The sequence below is a fragment of the Ascaphus truei genome, chromosome 6 (genome assembly GCF_040206685.1).
Source record: "Ascaphus truei isolate aAscTru1 chromosome 6, aAscTru1.hap1, whole genome shotgun sequence".
In the NCBI taxonomy this organism is placed as follows: domain Eukaryota; kingdom Metazoa; phylum Chordata; class Amphibia; order Anura; family Ascaphidae; genus Ascaphus; species Ascaphus truei.
This window is the reverse complement of record NC_134488.1, coordinates 58,051,771-58,078,527: the sequence shown is the minus strand read 5'-3', so window position 1 is coordinate 58,078,527 and position 26,757 is coordinate 58,051,771. Positions and strand designations below refer to the sequence as shown.

General features: G+C 42.2%; 1 protein-coding gene across 1 annotated transcript in view; it reads right to left on the bottom strand.

The window, feature by feature from the left end:
* Positions 1–628: 628 nt before the first annotated feature.
* The window catches only part of LOC142497064 (uncharacterized), a 62,962-nt gene continuing 36,833 nt past the window's right edge, over positions 629–26,757 (bottom strand). Inside the window, exons 4-5 of the mRNA XM_075604360.1 lie at positions 1,453–1,580; positions 629–889 (exon numbers count right to left, since the gene is read on the bottom strand). Coding sequence (XP_075460475.1) covers positions 834–889; positions 1,453–1,580 — 184 coding nt within the window. The 3' untranslated portion in view covers positions 629–833. The remainder of the gene's footprint in view (positions 890–1,452; positions 1,581–26,757) is intronic.

Sequence of the window (26,757 nt, the reverse complement as noted above, 5' to 3'; positions counted from 1 at the left end):
TTTTTGTCATATTGGATGTAGCTTTGGGCTTCTTTCTTTTTTGCTGTAAGGATCATATGTTACCAAAGTGTCCATTGCTACTTTCATTATAAATACTGTTATACCATAAACACTACTGTAGTTTGTCTCTCATTGTCTGACCTAAAGCCACGTTTGGCATATAAGATAGAGAAGGAGAGCTCAGGCCCCCACCTCAGAAGCAGGTACTAGTCTTGCAGGCTCTGTCTATTTACACCGTGAGAGCCGCAATTGTCTTAGATCATGATGAACACCACCTGCTGGCTAAAACACAGAGGTGGGCAAACCGGGACGTAGTGCACACACACTGAGGACGAGAGCTGACGTGGTCTGATAGAGCTGGATGCGAGATGCCAGTGGAGACATCGGAAGGAAGCAATCGCGGGTTACCTGAATCTTATCCGACCAGATTGAGTCATCTCACATGCCTGAATATATCCGATGTCTCGTAAGTAGGATTCCAGTTTTTACCCCCACCGGACCAGCTTTTGTGCAACATATTCAGTGTCCTTTCAGACAATTTGTTGTCTAAATAATATTAGACACTTACATCACATTGTCTATTTTTACTTTAATTTAATAAATTCATTTTTATTATATCTTAGCATATCATTAGGTGTTGTCTCATGTTTAGATGTTTTTTGGTCTTGTTGGTTAGTGCTGTGTGTCAAGTCTAGTCCTGTTTTGTTAGTTTCCTGCAGTATACACAATGATTTTTCCATTTGCTTATTTCCACGTCCTGAGAACTTCCCCATGGATCTTCAGGAACCTATCCGGATTTTCCAGAATGGACATTACCTGCATGGTTTGCCCATTTATATTCCTAATATTTGGACATTTACAAAGGTGCCAGAATGTATTTGTTGTTCACCTACAGTAATTACATAATTAGTCATATTGGATGTATCATTGTGACTTTTTGTCTTTTGCTGTCAGTGCTATACAAGAAAAACACAATTATTATTAAAATAAAGTTGATATGGTTCTGAAAAGAGGCAGTAGTTATTATAAAGACAGCTTTAAGAAAATATAAGCAGACTTGGAAGAAGGAAGTTAGAGAAATACACTGCATATCAAGTTAGTCAGAAGGAGGATAAGAACATAATCAGATGTGCTGTACAATACAAAGGCCAATGCAGAATAGAAAATAGCTATTAGTAAATAAGAGGGACCAAGACAGTTTTAGGCATAGGGAACACAGAAGAATTCTGCTGCCAGTGCTCAAGGGCCAAAGCGTAGAATGTCTTATTCTTAGAACATAATGGCACACGTCTGCAGCATATAACTATCACTCTAAACACGCGTATTAAGCGGACCCAGTGGAGCAGGCTGGGGGGAGGGGTAAGGTGAGGTGACGCTAAGAGTCGCCGACCATCCAGAGAACAGCCAGGCTGACGCTAAGTATCCCACCGTCCCCTCTGCCAATGATAATACCTGCTGTCACGCTGCTTGATCCGGTGTAGCCAAAGATATAAATGTGAAGCACCGTTGAGTGAATGCCTGCAGTGATGTGTGTCCTGGAATCCACGTGCAACCAGCAAAGGTACCGAACAGCCAAACGACTAATTTATTGAAAAAAAGGGAACAAACATCATGAAGCTAAGAACCTCTGACATTTATGCACTGGACAAGATTGGGGGTAATATTTTACACATACAAAGAGTGTTGGGGTAATCGGCACACAATTGTTTTCCCTATTTTGTTTTATCCCTTTTTATTTCATTTATATACCTACAACATAGGTCAGGAATTGCATTAATCAAATATATAATGTAAGGTCTCAATTTATTGGAAGAATTATTGTTCCAAGACTAAGTATATAAGATAAGGCTTCTCCTCTGAAGACAAGAGTGCTTAATTAGATCCAACAACTCGAAGGATATACAGTTCTTTAATTTTTCCAGTTCCCTACAAGCATTTCATGTCCCTCTGGAACACAGACCAATTTAAAACAATCTAATTGTATTCTGCCTGAGATGCTAATCCCTTTTTGGACTGTCTTCAATGGTCCTCTGTAGGAAAGTTGCCTGTTTAGTAACTATGGCAGCCCTCCCTACCCTTTTTCATCCCCAGACATTTTATATATCGGTTGATAGATTTGTTCCAATTAAGCAAAAGACCTTCACAGTTTCTGAACTAAACAGCCCATTGAAAATGCCCTTCCTTTACAAAACCATTCCATTTCTCCATTTTGTATCCCTTGAACATAGATTTGCCTCTGTGTTTAGGATATAAATTGCATTTTCTAATAGGACTGTCAATTCAAAGCAGAGGCTTAATATTTTTTTTTAATTACTAAGAACTGCAACAACGCTGGTGAAATGCACCTTGGTATAGGAAACAAAGATGATAGTACATGACTAAACAAGTAAACATATTTTTGACTTGCAGTTCAACAATACAGTTACTGTGTTTAAGGAAACATGATTTTTTTTCCCCCACAGAACCTTTCAGCAGATCTATGGAGAATTGTGCATTTATTCTATCTTTATAGGTTTCTTAATATACAGTACATTATCCCCATATTTAATTCCTAAACTAAAGTCAACCATATTTATCTTCTATTATCATACTGCATAAGTCAAATTCCAATATTCAAATGTTTTACCTTAAATATATAATTATCTACAGATGTAGCTGCCTGTTCTCTATGACTTGCCTCCGGTGGGTCCCGCCTTGCACACACCTCCAGGTCCCTGCCTGTTCATTGGATCCCGCTCCCTATTTTACCCTGCTGCCTCACTTGCTATTCGGCTGAGCATTGAACCAGTTGCTATTATGATCACTCTCTGCCTCCCTAGTCCTGTCTTGTTTTGCAGTTCTCCTCCCGTGTACCAACCCTGTTTTCTCCTCGACTACTCCGAACTCTTGGCATCAGACCTCGGCTTCGGCAAACAACCTCTCCGCTCTCTCCGCACCTGACCTCGGCTAACGGCAGACGACCAACCCGCTCTCTACGCACCAGACCTTGGCTTACGGTAATATGACTACGTCCCCCTCTCCAACCCGGACTCGGCTAACAGTACCCTTAACTATCTGTACCTCTCCAATCCCAACCCGGCAATCCAGACAAACCTACACTCAAGACGTGCCCTCGCGGCTGCGGGTGGTGTCATATCCATTCCCACCTCAGCACCGTGGTCCCGCCTAGTTTGCGTGAGCACAGCGTGAGACTGTCGAGGTAATTCTGGGGCTTCCATGGCTCGAACGTCACACCCATCACATTGATTGGACTAATAAAAAACCCATCCAATGGACTACCCTGTGTGCCAAGACCTGTTCGATCCGAGCCAAACAGATATGCAGTTTGAGTACTCCCAGGAAAGGATAAAAGCAGCTTTCCAGAGATCTACGTAGACTTCCGGGATTTCTTCGGTAAGGCACGATCTGAAGCTCTACCTCCCCATTGTTCATTCGACTGCCCGATTGACCTCTTACACGGTTCCATTCTTCCAAGAGGAAGTTCTTACCCTCTCTCACTCCCAGAGACCAAATCCATGTCCGAGTACATACAGGAAAATCCAAAGAAAGGGTTCATATGTAACTCCTTTTCTCCAGCCGGAGCAGGATTTTTTTTTGTCAAGAAAAAAGACGGTTCTCTTTGTCCTTGATTTGACTACAGAGTGCTTAACAAGATCACACTAAAAAATCGTTACCCATTACCATTGATCACTGAACTTTTTGATCGCCTTCAGGGCTCTACCATCTTCACTAAATTCGACTTGCGTGGTGCATATAACCTAGTGAGGATTCGCTAGGGCGACTTGTGGAAGACGGCCTTCAACACTCGAGACAGGCACTATGAGTACCTGGTCATGGCCTTTGGACTTTGCAATGATCCGGCCGTTTTCCAAGATTTTGGGAATTAGATAATCCGGAATCTCCTCAATCATTTTATCATCGTCTACCTTGATGACATTCTGTTTTTTTCAAAGTCACTTCTGGAACACATCAACCATATCAAACACATCAACCACGTCAAACAGGGACTATTACGCCTCTGCGAGAATCACCTCTATGCCAAATTGGAAACATGCCAATTCCACCAGACTTCCACGGCATTCCTAGGATACATTATCTCTGACTCTGGTTTAGCAGTTATGGACTGGCCGCGACCCACATCTCAAGGCTATTAAACGATTCCTGGGGTTTGCGAACTACTACTGTAGATTTATTCTGAACTTTTCGTCCACAGTAGCTCCCATCCCAGCTTTGACAAAAAAAGGGGTAGATGCTACTTCCTGGCCATCCGTGGCTATCCAAGCCGTCGACCTCTTAAAGAAGGCCTTCATCTCAGCGCCTATTCTGATATGCGACATTCGACAACTTCCTAACTTCTGATGCTGCTGCTGGCATGCCTGGGCTTGTGCTCTGAACTACGCTTTGTTCAACTAAAGCAGTCGCCAGTGCAGCCGTGCCTGTGTACTGAACTGTGATTTGAGTGGGCAAAGCTGCAGGTGATGCTGCCGCTGGCGTGGATATACCCGTGCGCTTGGCTAATGCGCAGATTCCTGGGTCAAACCCCATGCAGTGTCTTCCCGCCTCACACTGGGTCACGACTCTTTGGTGATCCCTGGACTTATATCGTCCAGAACACAGAGACATCTTTGCCTTTGGGCATTAAACTCAGTGACAGAAGAACAGTGTGATTTCCTGCTTTGTGTAACGTGTGTCTGCTACTACTTGTTTTGAGAGCTCACAATCTATGAGTTCATCATTGTGGTATAAATCTCCACAGGAAATTATAGCCCAAAGCCTAATGATCCCACCGCTGCCACCATTAAAAAAAGTTTGCCACGGGAGACCAGGACTTTCTACAAATTTATACCGGGATCATTCACAAGGCAAACAAGGTAGTAGAACAAAATTAAGTTTATTCGGGTAAACCCACGTACACACAATGAATACACAAAATACACACTTACAGGGAGTCTGGGGGTGAAATCTAGGCTCAAATAGGTGCAGGGCACCTGCTTCAGAAAGCTTACCCTGACCGGGATATACACCCAGGCTTCCTGGTCTTCTTTTCGGCTAAAGATCCTAGCTGCGACCCCTATGTTCAATTCTCAGAACTTGGTCCTGACGCCTTAGCTAGACTTTCCTAGCTTCAAAACGGAGCTGGTTGCTCCACTATACATGACAGAGCAACTTTGAAAAGCCTGGCCAGCTTCATTGACAAATGTCACTAGATGGTCTGGTTCTCTTTCTGGGGCATCTCCTTACATACCTTCCGCTGTTCTATGTTCAGCATGAAAGTCGGAGGAGCGACCAATCAGAGTGTGGGAATTCCTCCCACTAGCCAATAGGAATAGGGGCTTGTCCTTTGGCTGACATCAGAGGAGGGGACGTGCAAGCCGGCTTGGGATGCCCCGTGGGTGGGACATATGAATTGACCAATAGGAAATACGCCGACATTCTGTAGTTTCCCAAGTCAACCCATTGCCACCTACTGGGCAGGCTCTACTGAGTCTGGCAGACCATAGTGTCCTCCCTGCAGGGGGTCTCTGTTCTCCGGACCCAGTACTCCACCCTACCCGGCCACTTAGCACCCGGCACCTCTCAACATCATGCCTCCTCTTTGAATTCCTGTCTATCCAGACTTCCTGGCACCTATGTGGATGCCCGGGCTGACTGAATAGACATTTATAGTAAATGCACCAACACAACAAAAATATGGTTTAATACAAGATATGTCTTGGGGAGACCCATATCTGTGAGGGAAATTGGACTGGGATATCTGGGCTTGAAAACCAGGATTCTGGGGGACACTGGGCAGCCCTGGTGTAATTCAACCTGCGTACTGGCAAATCATGACTGATCGCTGCGGAGAATTAAGGGACTACCAGTAACTTTGGCTTTCGAACTACTGCAAATAAAACAATTTAATTTTCTCCCAAATATCCCACCTAAAACTTACACTCAGAAAGTTTTGTGAATCTGGGGCAAAGGGAACATGAAAATTGTAAAAGCAGGGTACACTTTCAATTTTGCATGTTACATTACATGGCCCCTGGCTTATGGTGCTTTGTTGCTGCCAGTGACCCACGGATTTCCAGGATAACCAGATGGGCATAACCTTTATTATATAGCTTGGCTACCCCCTACCGTCACAAACCCATTCAAATCAATCAGCTATAAGATGTCTTCCAGTGCCAGAACGTATCTTATGTTAGACTACTTAGTAGATATGGGCCAAGATGCCTTCATAGGATATGTGCACTTGCTTAGAGGCTTCTGTATGTATTCTGTATTGAGGGAGGTATTCAATTGCAACTACTTCCATGTCCCAACTGTTGAAGAATGTAGTTTGGTATGAACCAAATAATAAATGGAGCTTGAAAAATTGCTATAAACAAGGAGGAAGGGCACTTTGGGGTTTTGAAGAAAAAAAGAAAGGTTTATTCAGATTGAAATGTTGCCACATCTTCCTCAGAGTGTCACGTGAGTTAAGTATTTGAGTGAAAAATGTGCAAGTCTCATGTCATAATAATGCCATAGAGTGGGATGCCAAATGAAGATTGGAAGTAATCATTTTTTGGCCGCATTCTGTAAAAAAAATTTTTGTTAGATGTTCCTTTATTTATTGATGTATACTGTATCATAGCATCCTTCTCTAAAGATTATGGGGTATGAAATGGTGCTCTATAAGAATCCCATGGTAATCATTTGATGTATTAATTAAAGAACTACATTCAATTATATAGTATAAAAAAGTTGCCATATAGTAATGCTACTATTTAATTTTTAGAGCGATTAATAGATTCATGTGTTTTATTAAACCGTGAAATCTTTATATTAAATTTAAATGATTCACTAAGTTTTTTTATGAATGTTTTTTTTCCCACTACACCAAATCTTGTTAGAGCTTATTGATAAACTGTAAAATATGAAATGAACGTCACAACATACTGTATGACTTTTCTAATGCATATTAAAAATAAATACAGTATATATTTTTTTTTATTAGCACCAAGGCAAATTCAACACTATAATACCTATTTTCTATTCCTGCTATAGCTACTGGGTAGAGTTAAAAGGATTCTGGTTTCATTTTCAGGAAGAAAAAAATGCATGGCACACAGCTCTGCTGTCTGGTTACTATGGAAACCGTAGCCTATTATCCTACCTTGTCATTCATCAAGAAAGAATTGCTCTTGACAGAGCAAAACGCCTGTAGTCTGCAGCTTGAAAATGAAAGTTCTTGTATTATAAGGACCTTGAAAAGACTGTTTAGTTATATTTTATTAAACAATGTTTATTAAGTAAACTAACAATTACTGATACATTTACCACATGTATATGTGAGTGTAAATCCAGTAAGAGTACACTTTAAAAATCATGGTAAATTACAAGACTAGAAGTAGAAATAATGAATTGTACATAATGCAATAAAGACTTCATTATACACAGTGAACTGAAAATGAAATAAAAATATTTATGATTATACAGATGTAGCAAGATTTACTTTCTTCCGTACAGTGACAAAGTGCCCGAATCAAGCCACGGAACACTTAGTTTATCGCAGTTCCACCGCGGTCCTGACACGGGCAGCCAACGGAATCACATCCCGCGGTTTTATGGGGTTACACAACCATCGCCGGTCATTAGGTACACATTTTCAAAAGGATTTAAGAGATAAGATCTGGGCTGGGGAGTACGTAGAAATTGTGTTGTTGCTTCCAGGCTACAGGGAGGCATTGGCTAGGTCAGCGAAGAAAGGGGAGACCAGGAAGGAGGACATATAAAGGCGTCTGTTTCCACGAACATACCAAAATTGAGCGCAAGATTTCGGGATATAGGCAGGTGTGGTGGGGGAAAAGGAACCGCAATTACGCTCGGCACTCTTTAAGTACCAAGACACAATTATGAATGCAAACGAGAAATACGGGTGTATGGGTCGGTGGAAATATGATGAGGAATATAGGCAAAGCATGGAGGCCAACAAGTGAATGGTCTCTTGTAACACAAAATATGTAGATTTATACCTAGAGCATATCTTGGGAAGAGGGGCAACGCCCTTTCCCGGGGTGAGCAACGGTAGCGACGCATGGTGTGGGGACAATCAAACGCACACATCGGCGGGGGGTCATACAGCAGGAAAACAGCCAGGCATATGTTGGGCTTTCAATGAGTCCAAATGTAAGTACGACAACTGTCATTTACGGCACTCCTGCGCCGCTTGTGGAGGTCAATGTACAAGGCCAAAATGCTTTAAGAAGTATGGAAGAGGTTTTAAGGGTGCAGGGTAGAAGATTGGCCAAGAGGGTGGCATCCCAATATCTGTAGAGGCAATGGCACCATGGCTGGCAAAATACCCCAATAGGGAGGCAGCCCAGCTTCTTTTAGCGGGATTTAGGGAGGGGTTTATGATCTCGTTTGCATATCAGATTGGATCAAGCTGCGTGAAGAATTATAAATCGGTCAGGTTAAAAGGTTCTGTAGCAAGGGAGAAGATAGAAAAGGAGGTTGAATTGGGGAGGATGGCGGGCCCATTTGACTCCCCCCTTTAAGCAATCTTAGGGTTTCCCCATTGTGGGTGGTCCCTAAAAAGGAGACTGGGCCTTTAGGTTAATCCAGCACCTATCTTACCCGGAGGGGTAGTCGGTTAACGATGGAATTAATCGGGATTTATTTTCTGTGAATTACGCAAATTTTGACAAAGCAGTGGTGCTAGTAGGAAGGATAGGGCAGGGAGCGTTAATGGCAAAGGCAGATGTCAAATCAGCATTCAAACTCTTGCCAGTGCACCCAGAATGTTTCAATTTGCTGGGTTGCATGCTGGAGGGCCAAAACTTTATCGACCTATGCCTACCAATGGGTTGCACACTTTCTTGCTTCTATTTCGAAACCTTCTGTACATTTCTAGAATGGGTGGTCCGCAAGAGAGTACAGACAGCAGGGATCATCAATTATTTAGATTTCTTTTTTGTTGGCTCATGGGGGGTCAGATTTGTGTGCAAGGTGGCTGTTCCAATTTTCAGTCATAGCATGCCAATTTGGCGTCCTGCTGATGGTAGGTCCTATAACCATCCTTAGTTTCCTTTTCCGGGGCATTGAGATTGATTCAACAAGGATGTAGTACAGATTACCACCTGAGAAGCTTGTCGCCTTAGACAAACTGCCCAGGGAATTCATGCTACTGAGGAAGACATCATTGTGGCATTTCCAATCATTGCTTGGCCACTTGGTTTTTGCGGCATGTATCGTGCCCATGGGTAGGGTGTTTACTAGGTGCCTGTCAGCTGCCACAGCTGGGGTGAGACGTCCTAACCATTTTTTTGAGTTACAGCGGAAATACGGAAGGATTTGGCGGTGTAGCTCAAATTTTTGCAGAGATACAACGGTAGGACTTTGTGGAGGGGCCCCCAGCCCAAAACATTGACCTGCAGCTCTTCACAGACGCATCAGGATCAGTGGGCTTCGGCACATATTTTAATGGGTCTTGGTGTCAGAACGGTGGCCTCTAAGCTGGAGAGAGACTCAGCTTATCAGGAATTTAACATTCTTAGAGCTATTCCCTTTGTTTATGGGGTCACCTGTTCGCAAACCGAGAAGTTACATTCTGGTCAGACAACATGGGGGTAGTGGAGGCCATGAACAACTTCGGTTCACGGTCACCGCCAGTACTGGCCCTTCTGCGTGAATTCGTGCTGCTTTGCCTTCAACTTAACATTGCTTTCAGGGCTAGGCACGTCAAGGGGGTGGCAAATAACATAACTGATGCTTTGTCCCGATTAGAGACGGCGCAATTTCAGAGGCTGGCACCAGAAGCGGAGATTCACGGCAACCGGTGTCTAGCGGCCTTGTGGGAGCAGGGGATAGTTGCATGATGGACTTAGTAAGGGCCTCATTGCCTCCGGGTACGTGGGGTGCTTACGCGACAGCATGGCGGGATTATCAGAATTTGGCGAGGGAGGGGGGACGAGAGACATCAGAAGTAGGGGCCTTATTATCTTACATATTAAGTTTGAGGGCAGGAGGCTTATCGGACAGGGGGCTTATCAGGCAGATCCATTGGGAGAAAATTGACTAGTATAACCTTTTTCTTAAAGTTACATGGTAATGAAAATCAGACTAAGGAATTTGTAGTGAGAAGGGTGTTAACAGGGCTGACAATGGGGGGTCATCCATACGGACAGCAGAAAACTAGTGACACCTTCAATCTTAGAGGATTCTTTGAGAAATCTGTTGCAAGGAGTGGCTCAGTGAGTAAAGACAATGACTGGCACTGAGTTTGAAGCAGGGGAACCTTGTTCAATTCCCGGTGTCGGCTTCTTGTCACCTTGGGCAAGTCATTTTATCGCCCTGTGCCTCAGGCACCAATAAATAGATTGTAAGCTCCACTGGGCAGGGAACCTGAGCCTGCAAAAATGTCTCTATAAAGCGATACGTAAAACTAGCAGCGCTATACAAGAACATGCTATTATTATAGAGATGTTGATGCACGCGACAGAGATAGTGTGTTCCTCTATCTTTGAGGCAAAACTTTTTAGACTCACATTTGCTTTGGCCTTCTTTGCCACATTGTGGGCAGGAGAGTTAGTCTGCATACCCAAGAAGGGAGGAGGCGGTTTACAGCTCATGGACGTAAGTCTAGGGGAAGGCTCGCTAAAACTGCTTATTCGTAGGTCAAAGACAGATCAGCAAGGGAAGGGAGCTTGGATTTCGCTACTAGGATTGCCATGGAGCCCAATATGCCCTGTCAATGCATTTGGAGTTTACTTGGGGTACAGGCCAAACAAGGAGGGCCCACTGCTATTACACACAGATGGGGGGGGGGCACAGTCAAAATGTCAATACCTGCAGGTCTTCCGTATGTACCTTAAACAGCAGGGATTAGAGGGATCTCAATACAGAACACACTTGTTCCCCTTTGGTGCGGGACAGAAGCAGCACGTGCGGGGCTACCCATATCAAGAATTCAAAGAATAGGTCACTGGAAATCTAGCAGATACCAGTCTTACATCATGTCTTCATTAGTAGGGAATGATAAAGTATTGGTATAAACCGCCCCCTCCCCCATCCCCCTCTCTTGTTCCTCCACAGATTCTGCGGAATCTGGGGTTGCGGGCTGAGCATGCAAAGGTATTCTGGTGTGGGAGGAGAGGGATGCGGTAGGGACATCTGATCCCATGGCTGATTTCTTTGGCCAGAGATAAGAGAGCACCACGGATACTTATCATCCACGCTGGGGGAAACGATCTGGCGACGGTGTGCTCCATCAAGCTTGTCCAGCATATCAAGCAGGAACTGGCACAGATTCTCTCTTTCTGGCCAAGAATTCAAATACTTTGGTCAGATATAATTTGCAGAATAGTGTGGAGGGGCGCGCGGGCATCGGGCAGAGTCGATCGAGTGCGCATCAAAATAAACAAGATGGTGGGAACTTTGTGACACAATGCAGGGGGGGGGGGTTGTCAATCACCCAGATTTCCCTATTTAAACAAAGGTTGCTCATGAATCCTGACCTTGCATGTCCTGATCTGTGTAGCTGGTTGATTTCAAGTGCTGGTTGTATTAAGTGTGCAGTTAGAACTAGAAGCAGTTTGAACAAGGAATGAGTTAAACAAGGTATAGTATATTGAATTACAGTTTATTGTTAGTACTATAAACTTCATAGCTGCTACAATGAGCAGGATTGCACAGGTATGTGCACTTGGAGCAGCCGTTCCATTGAGCATACCGCTATGAGAAGTGTGAACAGGTGGTCTCTTTAGAGTCAGAGGTTGCCGATCTGAGGAGGAAGCATGCAATATTGAGGGACATTGACAATCTTGAAAGGGGTTAAGTGCTCAATGAGCAGGCCCTTGCTTCGACTAGTGGTGCAGATGGTGACACTGTTAGTGAGGAGCAGGTAAGTAGTTAACAGTTAGAAGGGGAAGCAGGGGCAATAGGGAGAGGCAGGCCAGTTGTGAACTGACTGTAATGCGTAGACCGCGGTGCTAAGGTATGGAATTGGTTAATGCCGACCCACAGCCACGCGGGCGCGCCTAGGATGTAGAATAGTCGTTCAAGCCAGGTCAGGATTACAGATTGGAGAAGGATCAAAGTACTTGCCAGGTTCAGGTGTGGAGAGTTGCGGATTGTCGGGGTACGTAGCAAGGTTCAGGATTGGAGACTGGAGAATGGTCGTTCGTAGCCAGATCAGGAGGGGAGAGGTGCCTGGAAGCAGATCGCTGGGACAATTGAATGGGCGGTGAGGAGGAAGGATCTCTGATCTGACCTTATCGAAGATGTCCCGAAACTCGGCGTACTCATCTGGCAATCGTACCTTCTCCTCAGACACGGTGGTACCTCCAATGCTACTTGCTTCTAGGATGCAGTTCTTATGGCAAAAGGCGCTCCGTTGGATGGGTTCCTTGTTGAGCCAATCCACCTGAGGGTTGTAAATCTGTAGCCAGGGTAGCCCGAGGATCACGCTGATGGAAGGAGTGTGAATAACATTGAATTGGATATTTTCCAGGTGTGAGTTTTGTACCTTGAGTTGAAGCACCTCTGTCTCCATAGAGATAAATGCCGGCTGCAGAGGTCTTCCATCAATGGCTTCAAGAGCAATGGGAAATTAAAATAATTAAGTGATAATAGCGCTAAAGCTTCTAAACTAATTAGTGCTTATCAATAATAGTGACAAGTGAATAATCCTTATATAAAGGCTAGGCTGCCTGGTCACCTACTGCCTAGTACAGACAGAAATATACATAAAACAAATAAACCTGGCGCCAAAAAACAAACAAAAATTGTGATACTCTGACCATCAATCAATGTCCAATTGGATAGTCCTGTGATCCTTAGAGAAGCTGCACAGAAGGTCTTTGAATCATGAAACAAAATACAAAAACAAAAAAACACATCATAGCATATAACTGTTGGGTAAGGCAATCTATACTATAACACTACAACATAACTGTGACTACATAACGTGAGACAACACCTAGTGATAAACTAGAACATTATTTAATAAAATATATCATATAAAAGATATTATATAAAAAATAGAACTGTGTGTATAACAAACATGAACAGCAGTTCTTCCAATGATGTAAAATTAGAATCCTACTTACAAGAAGTAGGATTAATATGAGCAGATAGATCCAGCAGTCCTTTGTCCGGGAAGTAGCAGGGGGACACTCCGCAGAGATCCTCACTGTGGCGCCATTGCTGTACACATCTGGGTCTCACTCCTGCCGCTCATGTGACGTGTCGCAGTGGGGGAAGCTAACTGGCTGGGGTATACACACTTGCATAGGCCGTGTAGCGGAACCTCCGTGCTCAGCAGCCTCTTCCTCTCCAGTAGCCCGCCCGCGCGTGTACGGGTATGAGTAACAGGAACTCCTCTGCTCCAGGACTGATGGCTAATAGCTCAATAGCAGTTCTATGTAATAGCACTCCACACAGTCCAACAGTGGTGACTAAATGCACCCACTCTACGCGTTTCGTAAAGCTAAACTTTACTTCCTCAGAAACCCCTGAGGGTGCTCTCTTTTTTGTGGAAGTATTCTTTCAGTCGTAGACTCCGGAAGAATTCTTCTAGGTCTGTGTACAATTGAATTTGATCCAGTTTGGTGGTGGGACAGGATGTTAGTCCCTTGGAGAGCACTTGGGTCTCAGGGTTTGAGAGTTTATAATCAGACCGGTTTATAACTCCCTGGCAGACTGTGTGCTCTTCTGGATTGAGGGTGTGTATCTGTCTTGAAAAGTCAGTGGGGGTTTCTAGTTCTGAGTAGGTGTCCTGCTTTTTGTTGGTTTGAAATCCCTTATTTTGTGATAAATATATATATATATATATATATATATATATATATATATATATAGTCAGATAAGGCAGTTGGCACTCCAATAGGTGCTGGTAAGCCACAGGTGCACGTCCCATATAGAGAATGTAGTTATACGTTACCGTTCCAAGGATTGGTAAACAAGAGACAGCACTTAATGTTGAAAATCAAAGTGTATTAGTGAAAGCAAAAATACATCCAGAAACCCAACGTTTCGGTCCTACAGAATGGGACCTTCCTCAGGGGGATATATTATTTATTAAGGTTATGGTGGGTAAAAAAAGTGACTAAAACCCTCCACAGTAAAGCATAAAGCAACTGTAAATATTCCTGTATATTCATTTGCATGTCTGCAACCCTGTCTTTCACCATTATCACCCAGCACACATCACTTCCACTGCAGCAAGGGATTCTGGGAAATGACATGCAAATGAGCACACAGTGCCACCTTTTATCTCATGCTCACATTACATGAGCAACCCTTAGCCAATGCATGCTGCTTTAAACACAGCTTTTAAGCAAGGGCTTGGGAGATGCAAAGTCAGTGTGTGCTCATTTGCATGTCATTTCCCAGAATCCCTTGCTGCAGTGGAAGTGCTGTGTGCTGGGTGATAATGGTGAAAGACAGGGTTGCAGACCTGTCTAATACATGCAAATGAATATGAATATATATATATATATATATATATATATATATATATATATATATATATATATATATATATATGTACAAGAAAGGACTGCGCTGTTGTCTTAGATGCCAGAAAACAATGTATTATATTAAAAATATAAAAATAGTAAATTAAATTTTATAATGGATAAAATAGTGTACCAATAAAAATGATAATAATCATTCAATACCAATAAAGCACAGTACTAAATATCTAACAAGCAAAGAAAAATAAAATAAAAAATGCATAAAAAAAATTGAATAAAAAATACGTGGTGCTGTGAACCTTCCTTAGTCTGCTCAATGCAGATAGTCCTATGGAGTCCAAATAATTGTACCAATAATTGGGGAGTAAAATAGCACTGGTAGGAAAAGCAGGCAGCTTCTTTAAAAGGGCACAACGACCTCCCTCTCCACCTGCATAGAAAAAATAGAAGAAGAAAAAAAAAAAAAAATTTGGCGCTTTTTTTTTTCCTTCTATTTTTTTTTATATATATATATATATATATATATATATATATTACAACAAAAGGTGACCCTGAGTGCATACATTGGTTTCGTTTTTTCTTTGATTTTTGTACATATTTGTTACAAATGCAGAGGAGCCTTTCATTTTAGGTTTTGGAACAAAATTGGAATAAAATACACCGTTTTAACAATCAGTGAGCAAGGAAAAAAATGAGAGAGTTGAAGACAGATACCATATTGTACAGTACGGTGAAGACATTTTTACAAAATATAAAAAACATGCAGGGGGAACTGCATTGAACCCTTTGAAAGCCTAAGGGGCTGCAGCACTAGAGTGCCATAGCTCATTCGCATATTGCTATCATGTGATCGCTCCTTGGGACATCACAGATCATGAAAACGGAAGACAATGAGTCTCTTATCAGTTCCAGTCAGATCACATTAAGTGCTCCACAGAAGAGCAAAAAGCATTCTCCCCTAGAAAATTAGCAAAAAGTCTATGATGGAGATACTATGTCATGGGGTCACTCGAGTGCCAGACTTCATGATCTCCTACGACCAACCTGGCATGTTTAATAAGCTAAATGTAATTTATGGGCACTTTTATAAACAAAATACAACAGTTACAAACGTCTTGAAGTAGTTTAAATATTTCATGGTTTAACCCTTTGAATTAACAAATCAAAAAACTCTGGAGAAACGCTCATGTGATCAACGAACGGAAAGGGAGGAGTCATCCCCCTTCCATTCCTCATCAGTGTAGATTAGTGTCGGGAGGGTAACTCCTCTAGAAAAACATGCTAGCCCTTTTTTTTTTTAAAGTAGCTACAACGTCATGGGGCCCCTCCATGGGTTAATGGTAATAGGTGCTATCTTATAAATCAGTGTAAATTATTTAACTTTTGTATCTATGTCAAATTATTTTTAAGCCATCATTACTCAAACAGTATGTAGTTGATATGAAGTGTGAATTCACGAACCCAAGTGAAAGAAAACATTTTTTTTCAAACTATACAAATAATCAACAAATGTTATTTAATGGTGATCAAATCTTTCTAAGGACACTAAGGTGTTTTTTTGGGGGTGGGCGGGGAGGGGGGGTGGCGGGGGGGAGGGAGGGAGCATTAGATGGGAAAGCATTTTTAAATTATAGTATATCCACCGAAGTGGAGAAACTGCAGAATTACATAAAAAGAAAATCTCATATGGAAAAGGACTTTAACATTTATTAGGCATGTAAACAATAAAGAATAAATCCAAAGGCATGTCAGGGTTATCTGTCAGTATAACAAAACTGCCCTTTCTGTATTTTACTGACATTCTTGTGAATAACTTTGGTCCCCACGGTTATCTATACCTGCTTATTAATCCTCTTAAGCTGCAGGACACTATTATCTTCTCTGGAAGTGCATTCCACAATTTCAACACCCTCTAGTGAAGTAGTATTTTTCATGTATATCATTAGTATTCCCTCATTCTATCAGTATTAATGGCTTCAGAAACATTATTATCCCAGGACAGCAAATCCCCTGGCTAAGATCAGAAGATAAATATAAAAAGAAAGTTTAAGAGGTTTCATATGAATGATCTTGGCTTATATGAAAACGTTGATGGAAACTGAATAATGAAAGCAGTTGGGAGGGATATATCACAGTTATTGTCAAGTTTAGCACAGAAAAAAAAAACATTTTTCAAAAAATCAATTTTTAAATGGAAATACACTATTTTAAATCTAAAAAGAAAAACAAATGTCATTGTTTCTTTAAATGCTCTTTGCTGTAGTAATTGTAACAAAATTATGTCACTTATTTAATCAAAAACATACCACATAGAAGTATGGTAATGTAAACCCTTATGCAAAGGTATTTTTTATGGATTACTTGCAAATTGTCTAATTTTTTAGACAACCTTTTGCCTCTTGATAAATCACCAACATTGTGAGAGAGAAAAAAGTTCCATACATGTAAACATAATTTAAATGAGACAAACATGTTTTCCAATATGAATTCAATTTGTGCAGATAAAAACCCTGAACTACTCCAGTATGATAAAAATGGGTACAGTATGATGTCCAACATTTTACTAAACTGTGATTGGCCCTCTATTGAGTTCCATGTTTCTGAAGTACTGTAGTCTTCTGCCATAAAACCACCTTCCAGCTCCGAAAAACACCATGAAGACCATTTCTATATCTTATGGCAGAACACTGCTTGTAAATATGTCCCTAAGCCCCATTTATATGAATGTTGACTTAAAGGGGTAGTTTGTGGAGCCCTGGATCATCTCTCTTTTGCTGTATACCTGGATTCCTGCAGATAGGCCACCCCTGAACCAGGAGCTCCGGAATTGTGCGCAAGTATCGCATATTATTTCCTTGCATTTATTTGCACTGTTTTGGTGTGCAACACATCCATATACCTTTACTGTGTGTATAAATACATGTATAATGTATAAATATAGCCTCTATGCTCGAAAATTGTATACATGTAGCAGAGGGCTAACACAATCTTGTAAAAATGAGACCATTAGTGTATATGACGATGATTATAAATATTCCAGTCTAATGGTATATATTGGGGATTATATGCGTATTGCACGTAGTCATACTGTATATCACATGTATTTCAAACACATATTACCAAATTCCAATAAAAATAATAAAACACAATAAAATGTCCAAATGATATAAGAATATGAAAAATGTAACCAGTTCCAAGATACAGTCCTCCGGAGATCTTTGCAGCCTGTTCACAGGAAACACCACTTCCCACAATGATACCTATAGAAAAAAGAAGAACAGGCGCACACTCGTAGTGTAAACCTGAGATACAATTTAATCAGCTAGACAAATAAAAATAGCGCACTCACAAACGTCAGAAAATTGCAGGCATTGTATGACAATCTCATGCTCCATCCCGGCAGATGAAGTCCGTACTTTCAGACGTTGTCCTTGATCCGGAACCGGATGTGGATGGTGTAGCCTCCAGTTCGGCTCCTTCGGCAACCAGCAGCAGGCTTTTCAATGCCTCATCGCTTCTGAAACTTTCCTGCCTCATTAGTGATTTCCGACATAGTGATGTGCTACATGCAAATTGCGTCCCTACGCGTTTCGTCTTCTGACATGCATCAGAGGAAGACGCATATCTCGACAGTGATCAAAAGTTTTTAATAGAAAATGCAATACTAGTGTAAATGAGCAGGGGGACTCCGGAGCAGAACCGCGTTGATTTGAGGTAGACCCCCTGCTTCCCGAGATACAGGCCCCAATATGGGATGCTGGTATCTCCTGTACATTTTCTTCCCACGGTCACTTCACGCGGGGCATTTAAAGGCATAGGAGATATGGGCACCCATAACGGGGCCCATATCTCAGGAAGCAGGGGGTCCCTGGACCTCAAATCAACACGGTTCTGCTCCGGAGAGCCCCTGCTTATCTACACTAGTATAACAATTGAAATAAAAAAAGCGTCATTAATTTATTTATTTATAAAATGTTTTACCAGGAAGTAATACATTGAGAGTTACCTCTTGTTTTCAAGTATGTCCTGAGCATAGCGTTAAGATGACAAATAATACATGGTTGCAAATACTGTTACATAAGTGAACAGGGTTATACATTATATACAAGACATTGCATGCACAGTTAGAGATAATATACATTATAGGCATATATAACAGTTACAGACCAGTTTAAAATGTGAGACAGCTTTAGTTTTGAAAGAACTTAAACTGGTGGTGGATGTGAGAGATTTTTTTTTACCTGATGCTGGTCTTCAAGGTGGATGGCGTTGGATTGCGGGTGATGACGTTGCGGTACAAGAGCTTACAGATATGCCAGGAGTCGGAGGGTGGAGACTTCTAAAGGTAAGTTTAATATTGCATGTATGAAATTGTTATTTTTATTGTATTTATTTATTTTTATTTATTTGTTTGCCCATTGACTGATAATGTATTAATCTGTGCCAGGGTACAGATAAATACAGTGACAGCCAATGCATTTTTTGGAAAAATGCTTGTTTTCTATTGATTCTTATTTTTTCGATTTCTGTTTATTATTTGGATTAGATTGTTTAGCGTTTTAAATTAATTATTTGTTTTGTTGGCTACTGGTTTAAATTAATTAATTGTTTTGTTGGTTAGTGCTTTTATTTCTTGAATTGATTGGTTTACTAGTGCTTTTATTTCTTGAATTGATTGGTTGACTAGTGCTTTTATTTCTTGAATTGATTTGTTGGCTAGTGGTTTTATTTCTTAAATTGGTTGGCTAGTGCTTTTATTTATGTATTTAATTCGTTGGCAAGTGTTTTTATTTATTGAATTGGTTGGCTAGTGCTTTTATTTATTTAATTGGGTGGCTAGTGCTTTTATTTCTTGACTTGAGGTGTTTAGGTGCTTGTGTATATCTTTTATTATTGTGTATTTTTGGCCTTCATGCTTTTTCATTAGGGTGACCATTGACTGCTATAGTGGCTTATCATGCCCATATTATATATATATAATGGTCCCGAAATCCACCCCATTGTATTACAAATAAAGAAGATCGAAGGAAACAAAAGAAAGAAGAAAAGAATGAAGAAAGAAGAAAAAATGAAGAACTCACTGAGAAGACAACTCTTCATTCAAGATTTGATCACAGACTTCTTTACATTGGCTGTTGAGGATCATTGCATCGAGGGTCAAGAGTTGGTGCTCACATAGGACAGGGGTGCAAACTTCAATGGTAATAAAAACATTGATTGTATGTTTTTTAATTGTGTATTATTTTAGGTTGCCCATTGACTGCCAATGTGTTTATCTATGCCCCTTTCGGTCTATAGATAAGCACAGTGACAAGCAATGCATTTTTTGGCAACTGGTTGTTTTTATTTAATTGTTATGTTTTGTATTTTGTGTGTGTAGCCCCCTGTAAATAGCGCAGGCTATACCTATCTTCCTTCTACTGTGATAAGTCCTGTTAAGATCAGGCGCCAGTAATCATCATGAGTTTTCCCCCTTCATGGCCCTAACCTGAGTGGTAGACGCAGGCCTGGACTCTGCTGCAGGCATGAGCAAGAGGGGAGGCTAGGCTGACACCATGAGGGGAGGGGCTAGCTCTATATTTAGCAGCCAACTCCGGTGAGTTTGGGGTTGTTCTTCTTCTGTGCTTTTGTGCTGTGTTCCTCTCTTTTGATGGTCCTTTGGAAGAGAGAGTAGCTTAGGAAGAGTTCGAGTGAACAGTGATATAGAGAGTCTAGAGTTGCTGAGTATTATGCCGTAAGCCACGAATCCTGCGGAACGGTCCGAGGAGTATCAGGAGGCTGAGGGCTCCCCGGCGCAGCGTGCCGGATGAGAGTGAGAGGAACTGAAACGATCAGCGTCTATAAGTAGAGCTGATAGAATCATAGACTGGTGGACCAATGCCCTCACCCCACTGTCAGGGGTGATGGGGGTAGAATTCAAGACCCACCTCGAGGCTAACCTCGGAGGTGGGCCACAGGGTATTGAAGCCCTAGCTCAGACCATCTTGTCGGAAGAGTGACTTGGAGGGAAGGAGAGGAGGTGAGCGGTGTATACCTCGTCCTGGCGATTGTATTGCGGCTGCTGGAAGCCTTGTCGTTGGGATATCGTTGCTCTGTCAAATAAAGAGACTGTTCTGCACCCGTAAAGACTGTGTGTGATTTGGAGAGTATAACCCTGGGACCTGAGGGGTTCTTCTATACCGGTCCTGTCCCATTACCCTGGGAGTATAGAAGATGGAGGCGCTGCACCACTAAGAGATCATGGAGGCTATCACCCCAGAAGCCCGGTCCTGGCTCCCCCACAACACCGCGGGAAGCTCAGGCCCTCCTGTTCCTCACAGGTACGCACCACACCGCATGTAATCAGCCCCCATGTACCCTAGACACCACTGAAGAGTCTGGGGGGGGGGAAGCAGGGTTACATTTGGAGGCGCTGCTGAGATGATATCTATCAGAACAGGACCGGCTTATAGCGAGGCGGAACAGGCAGACAAAGATGCACTCTCCCGGCATGTGTTTTAAGCAGGTAGCGTGAGGCAACTGGGGGGGTCATAACGGTAACCAATCCGGGGACCATGGCCCGCGTTACGCAGGGGTGGATAGTTAGAGCTGATCAAGTCCCTTGAGGTGGGTAGTGTGAGGCAACTGGGGGGGTCATAATAAATGTGTATCGAGAGTGATACACCAAAGAATCCCCTTTAGATAGGCACACTGCAGACCTGAAAATAAAGACGGTCAGGGGTAGGATGTGGTGTGTATAAATAAAAAACTTTATTAAATATTTGTGTATAAATAAAAACTTTATTGAATATTAGTGTAATAGTGTACACAAAACAGTATATAGTGCTGTACTATACACTGACTAATAATAGACTGCTGTTGGTCTATGTCAACCTCCGTCAAGCGTCTCACTGTGCTCCCATTAGTTCTGTCTCCCTTGAAGTGTGAAAATCTTGGCAGATGCTCTAAATGTCAATAATCTAGATGGGTTATTGTAACCCTATGACATATTGGTAGGTATAGGCTCTACCGAGACTAACAGAGAAGTTCACGCAGCACATCAACGTAATGTGCACACTGCGCATGCGTCATGTAAGTTAAAACAGTAGAGTCTGTTTATATGCGAGTTGCGCATGCGCCGGGGCAGTGCGTGAAGTAAATGTTTGGACGGCCCGTATAAGGTTGGTAACGGGTAAAGGGAGTACTGGGTGTCGAGGAAATGTTCAATAGTGATTACACATAGTGACACACAGAGCGTAGTGCCTATGGATCACTATAGATCGTAGTTTGATATGAACCCAGTATATATGCGTATTCTTTGTACATTGGTGCGTTCATGTGTCAAAGTTTGTGCTGTATCTGGTATAGTGTGCGTCTCAAACGGGCGTAGGTACGAGGATGCTGTGCACCTTTAGTAGCAGGAGTAGTGAAAAATAGTAAACGCAGGTCTGGGCTGCTTGGTAATATTTTCAACGGGGTTTTTTGGTGCCCATGTGACCGCAGAGCTGCTCACTCGTAAACTGCTGCAATTGAGAAAATGGTATAGCACACGAGACCTAGGTAGTCAGAGCAGCTGTGTCTATACAGGGCTGCATGGAAAAAACATGCACGGTAGTATTTAAAGCAGGCAGGCTATTTTGATAGTGAATAGCAAGTGCTGCCCTGTAGCAGCACTAACACCTCTTTGAATGGGTGTATCAAATGAAAGTAAGACACAGGTCAGCGCACTAGAGGAGCTAGTAGAGATAGCTGGCGTGGTAAGGTATGAATCATACAGCTAAAGACCCGACATGCTGCATGTTTCGTCACTTCCTGTGACTTCATCCGGGGTGGGCGTTGCTTGGTTCCCGGTCGCTTCTTTATACCCTGTAGTTGCCATAGCGATCATGGGACGCCAAATGCTATAAGGTGGTGATGCATGAGTACTGCATCCTAAACTGACCTAAGTTATTGTATGTAATACAAGTAAGAATTAACTTTGCTGGATTTCAAAAAATTGGGTTGGTGGTGACAACACTAAAATGAGTTGAAATGTGACTGTGATCTGACATAGGTTCATAGGAAAGAGTTAAAGACAAAACCTTCGTTTAAGCCAGATGGATAGTGGGTATTGAGCAGATAAATCCACCTGGCCTCCCGTTGCAGGAGTTTCTTATCCCAATTCCCCCTGTGAATGCTGGGGGGAACATGGTCTATGCCTTGAAAGTTAAGCGTATCAAGTTTCCCTGCATGGTGGTCCCTAACATGACGGGAGACCGGGGTGTCCAAAGCATTCCTGATAGATCCTATATGTTCCAGGATGCGTCTCCGGAGTTCTCGCTTTGTCTTGCCAACATACTTTTTTCCACATAGACAAATTATCAAATAGATAATTCCACTGCTCTTGCAGTTGATAAACTGTTTTATGGTGTATGTTTTATTGTTGTCAGTATTTGTAAAGGTCTTGCTTTCCTTAACATAGCCACAAGCTTTGCAGTGATGGCACTTATATGATCCTTTGACGCTCAACCAAGTTGTACTTTTTCTGTTGTTTCCCAGCGTAAAGTGGCTGTGCACCAACAAATCTTTAATATTTGGTGCCCTTCTCCAGACAATTGATGGATGGCTTCTAAGTACCTTCTTCAGATCTTCGTCGTTCGTCAGGATAGGCCAATGCTTGGTAAGTATCCTGTGGATATCTCTCCACTGATTGTGGTAAGTGGCTATGCATCTGATCTCACTCATTTTCTTGCTGTCATCCGGTGATGGAGATTTTAGTAAATCAATACGTGGTGTGTTGATTGCACGATGATACGCCGTCTTGAGTTGGCGATTAGAGTGTCCCCTAGCTAGGAAGTTATCCCGCATTTTTGTGCTTTCTTCTTTAAATGCCATGATATCTGTGCAGTTGCGTCTGATGCGCAAGAATTGTCCTGTGGGGATACCTCGTATGAGGGGTTGAGGATGAAAACTGTCGGCTCTAAGGTAACTATTAGTGGCAGTCTCTTTCTTGTGGTTCGTTGTGGAGAGATAACCATCCTCATTGATAGTGATTCTTAAGTCCAAAAAGGTAATGCTGTTAGGGCTACTTTCCTATGTCAACTTAAGGTTGTGTTCGTTGAGGTTAAGTATTTTCAGAAAGATTTCCAAATCATTCCTTGTGCCCTTCCAAAGTAGTAGGATATCGTCTATGTAGCGTAGCCACAAATCTATGTGTTCTGTGTACATAGACATTCCTTCTGAAAAGACACTGATGGCCTCCCACCAGCCTAGGTATAAATTGGCGTAGGTGGGGGCACATGTTGTACCCATGGCTGTTCCTTGGATTTGTAAATAATATTTGGAATCAAATAAAAAGTAATTGTGTTCCAATACAAACTCTAAAAGCTCGATAATGAAGGCATTATGTTCAGTGTATACACAGCTACGTGATGATAAAAAGTATGCTACCGCCATGAGACCGAACTCGTGTTTTATGCTGGTATACAGTGATTCCACATCGAAGCTTACCAGCAAAGTACCCTGCGTGACTTGTATTCCTTCAAGTCTGTTAAGGACATCCTTGGTGTCCTGGACGAAGGAAGGTAGTGATGTAACAAATCCTCTGAGTACTTTGTCTATATATATACTGATAGGTTCGGTAAGTGAGCCGATGCCCGCTACTATAGGTCGTCCAGGTGGTTTTTTAATGTTTTTATGGACCTTAGGGATGGTATAAAAAGTTGCTATAGTAGGGTCTTTTTGCATCATGAAGTCATGTTCGTTTTTTGATATAACTTTCATCTCCAAACCTTTACGTAATATATTGCCCAAAGTTTTTTGAAATGGTACTGTTGGGTCACCAGAGAGAGTCCTGTAGCATTTTTTATCCTTGAGCAATCTCAAGTTTTCCCTTCTGTAGTCCTCTGTTTTTTGTATCACTAAATTTCCTCCCTTGTCGGCCGGCTTTATAGTGATTTCCTTTAAATCTTTTATTTCTTTTAGTGCCTTTTGTTCTTCTTGGTTCAAATTACTCTGTATCTTGGTCTCTTTCAGGGATTCCAAATCCTTAGTAACCAAGTTAAGGAATGTAGAGATGTTGGCGCAGCTGTCCTGGTGCGGTGTAAATCGGCTTTTAGGTTTCAGTGTTGTGTGGGGTCCATCTCCAGGATCTTTGTCCCCATCTTCCAGGAGGTTGATCAAGTTGACTAGATGTTCTTTATCTTGGGTTTGCAGAAATTCTTCATATAGATTAGGTATCGCATTTCTTCCTCGTCTCTTGAAGAATTTGTGCAGGAGCATTTTGCGTGCGAAGAGGTTTATATCTTTAATGGTCTCAAAAAGGTCAAATTTATTGGAGGGAACGTAGGATAAACCTTTTTCTAGGAGGCTGAGTTGAGCCTCCGTAAGGGTTATTTCAGAGAGATTTATGATTTCACTCTTGTTGTTACATAGGTTCTCCCTGTTTAGTGTCTTCTTTTTCTCTGCCTCCTGTATCCTGACCATCTTCCTCTTCCTCTTCCTCTCCAATACCCCTCCTCTTCTAGTCTTTCTGGGCCATAATCTATTGCCTCCTGGGCCTGGCCTAAAAAATGTTCAGGGTTCTGACTCTCCCCTTGTGCCGGGGTTTTATCCCTTTGTGATTTTGATCTCGTTGTTATCCTGTTTTGATATCCACTACTGTCTTCAGTCTCTGACATTTCCCAGTCAGTGGACGAGTCACTATGATCCTGTATTTTGGCCCTTTCGGCTTGGAAATGGTGCTTATAAATTTTGCCACTCTTGTAATCCCCACTATCTCTCAGGAATTTTACGCGCTTGCGTTCTTTAATTCCTTTCACGTAGTTGTCAGTTGTTTTCTGAAGGATGTTTTCATATTTCTCAAACTGGGGTGATTCCTTCCATTGGACTGCCTCCTTTTTGTTTCTCTCTATGTCAATGTTAACCTTTTTGAGTTCAGCCAGTTCGTTCTCAACTAATAAAATCATTAAATCATGTGAACATTTTGTTATGGTCTCATCCCATTTTTTAATGAATGTCTCCTGTAAATTATGGTATGATGGAGAGAGATTAACTCTCAAACCCCTCGGTATCATCTTACTTTTTTGATATTTTTGGAGGCTGCACACCTCCCACCATAGGCGTGATTGTTTCTTATAAAGATGTTCTAGGTTTTGAAAATACGTCCTGATGTTACTAACGGTGGGTTCTTCTCTAGACATTGGGTTTATTGAAAAAATGTTTTCTGAGTCAGCCTCCCAATCGTTGAAATCCATAGTGCGTGAAAGAAAACCTGCCATTTTTGATGATTGTCTCAGGTTTATAATAAGTGTAGCTGAAAGAGGGGAGCTGAGGTGAAAAACAGGTAGAGAAACCAGTTGGTGAAGGGAGAACTATAGAAAGGGACCTCGCTCAGACCCCTAGAAGGTAGAGGCGTGCTGCCTGGGGATGGGCTAGATAGATAATAAATGTGTATCGAGAGTGATACACCAAAGAATCCCCTTTAGATAGGCGCACTGCAGACCTGAAAATAAAGACGGTCAGGGGTAGGATGTGGTGTGTATAAATAAAAAACTTTATTAAATATTTGTGTATAAATAAAAACTTTATTGAATATTAGTGTAATAGTGTACACAAAACAGTATATAGTGCTGTACTATACACTGACTAATAATAGACTGCTGTTGGTCTATGTCAACCTCCGTCAAGCGTCTCACTGTGCTCCCATTAGTTCTGTCTCCCTTGAAGTGTGAAAATCTTGGCAGATGCTCTAAATGTCAATAATCTAGATGGGTTATTGTAACCCTATGACATATTGGTAGGTATAGGCTCTACCGAGACTAACAGAGAAGTTCACGCAGCACATCAACGTAATGTGCACACTGCGCATGCGTCATGTAAGTTAAAACAGTAGAGTCTGTTTATATGCGAGTTGCGCATGCGCCGGGGCAGTGCGTGAAGTAAATGTAAAACTGGGGGGGTCAGCCTGTTAACCAGCCCAGGGACCATGGCCCAGGGCCCGCTATCATGGCCAAAAGCAGGAGACGCCCGTACCTAGACAAGAGGTATCTTAGCTATCACCCGCACCACAGAGCACTTGCACGTAGATATCGGGAGTACAGTGCATAGGAGGAGAGGAATCCCGTTGAGCCTGGGGTACCAGCCACCTCAATTTAGTGGGTCACTTACAGTATGAAGATGCAGAGTCCACATTTGGAGGGAAAACATGGTCTAGGTACGAGATACCCGTTAGACATGGAGAGTAGGGCACAGGCACATTTGGAGGGAGTATCCAAGATGGCGGCCATCCCTACATGTGCTCCGCGGAGAGGCGAGCTAAAATGGCGGTTCCCGCCGAACCTGGAGCAAGCAC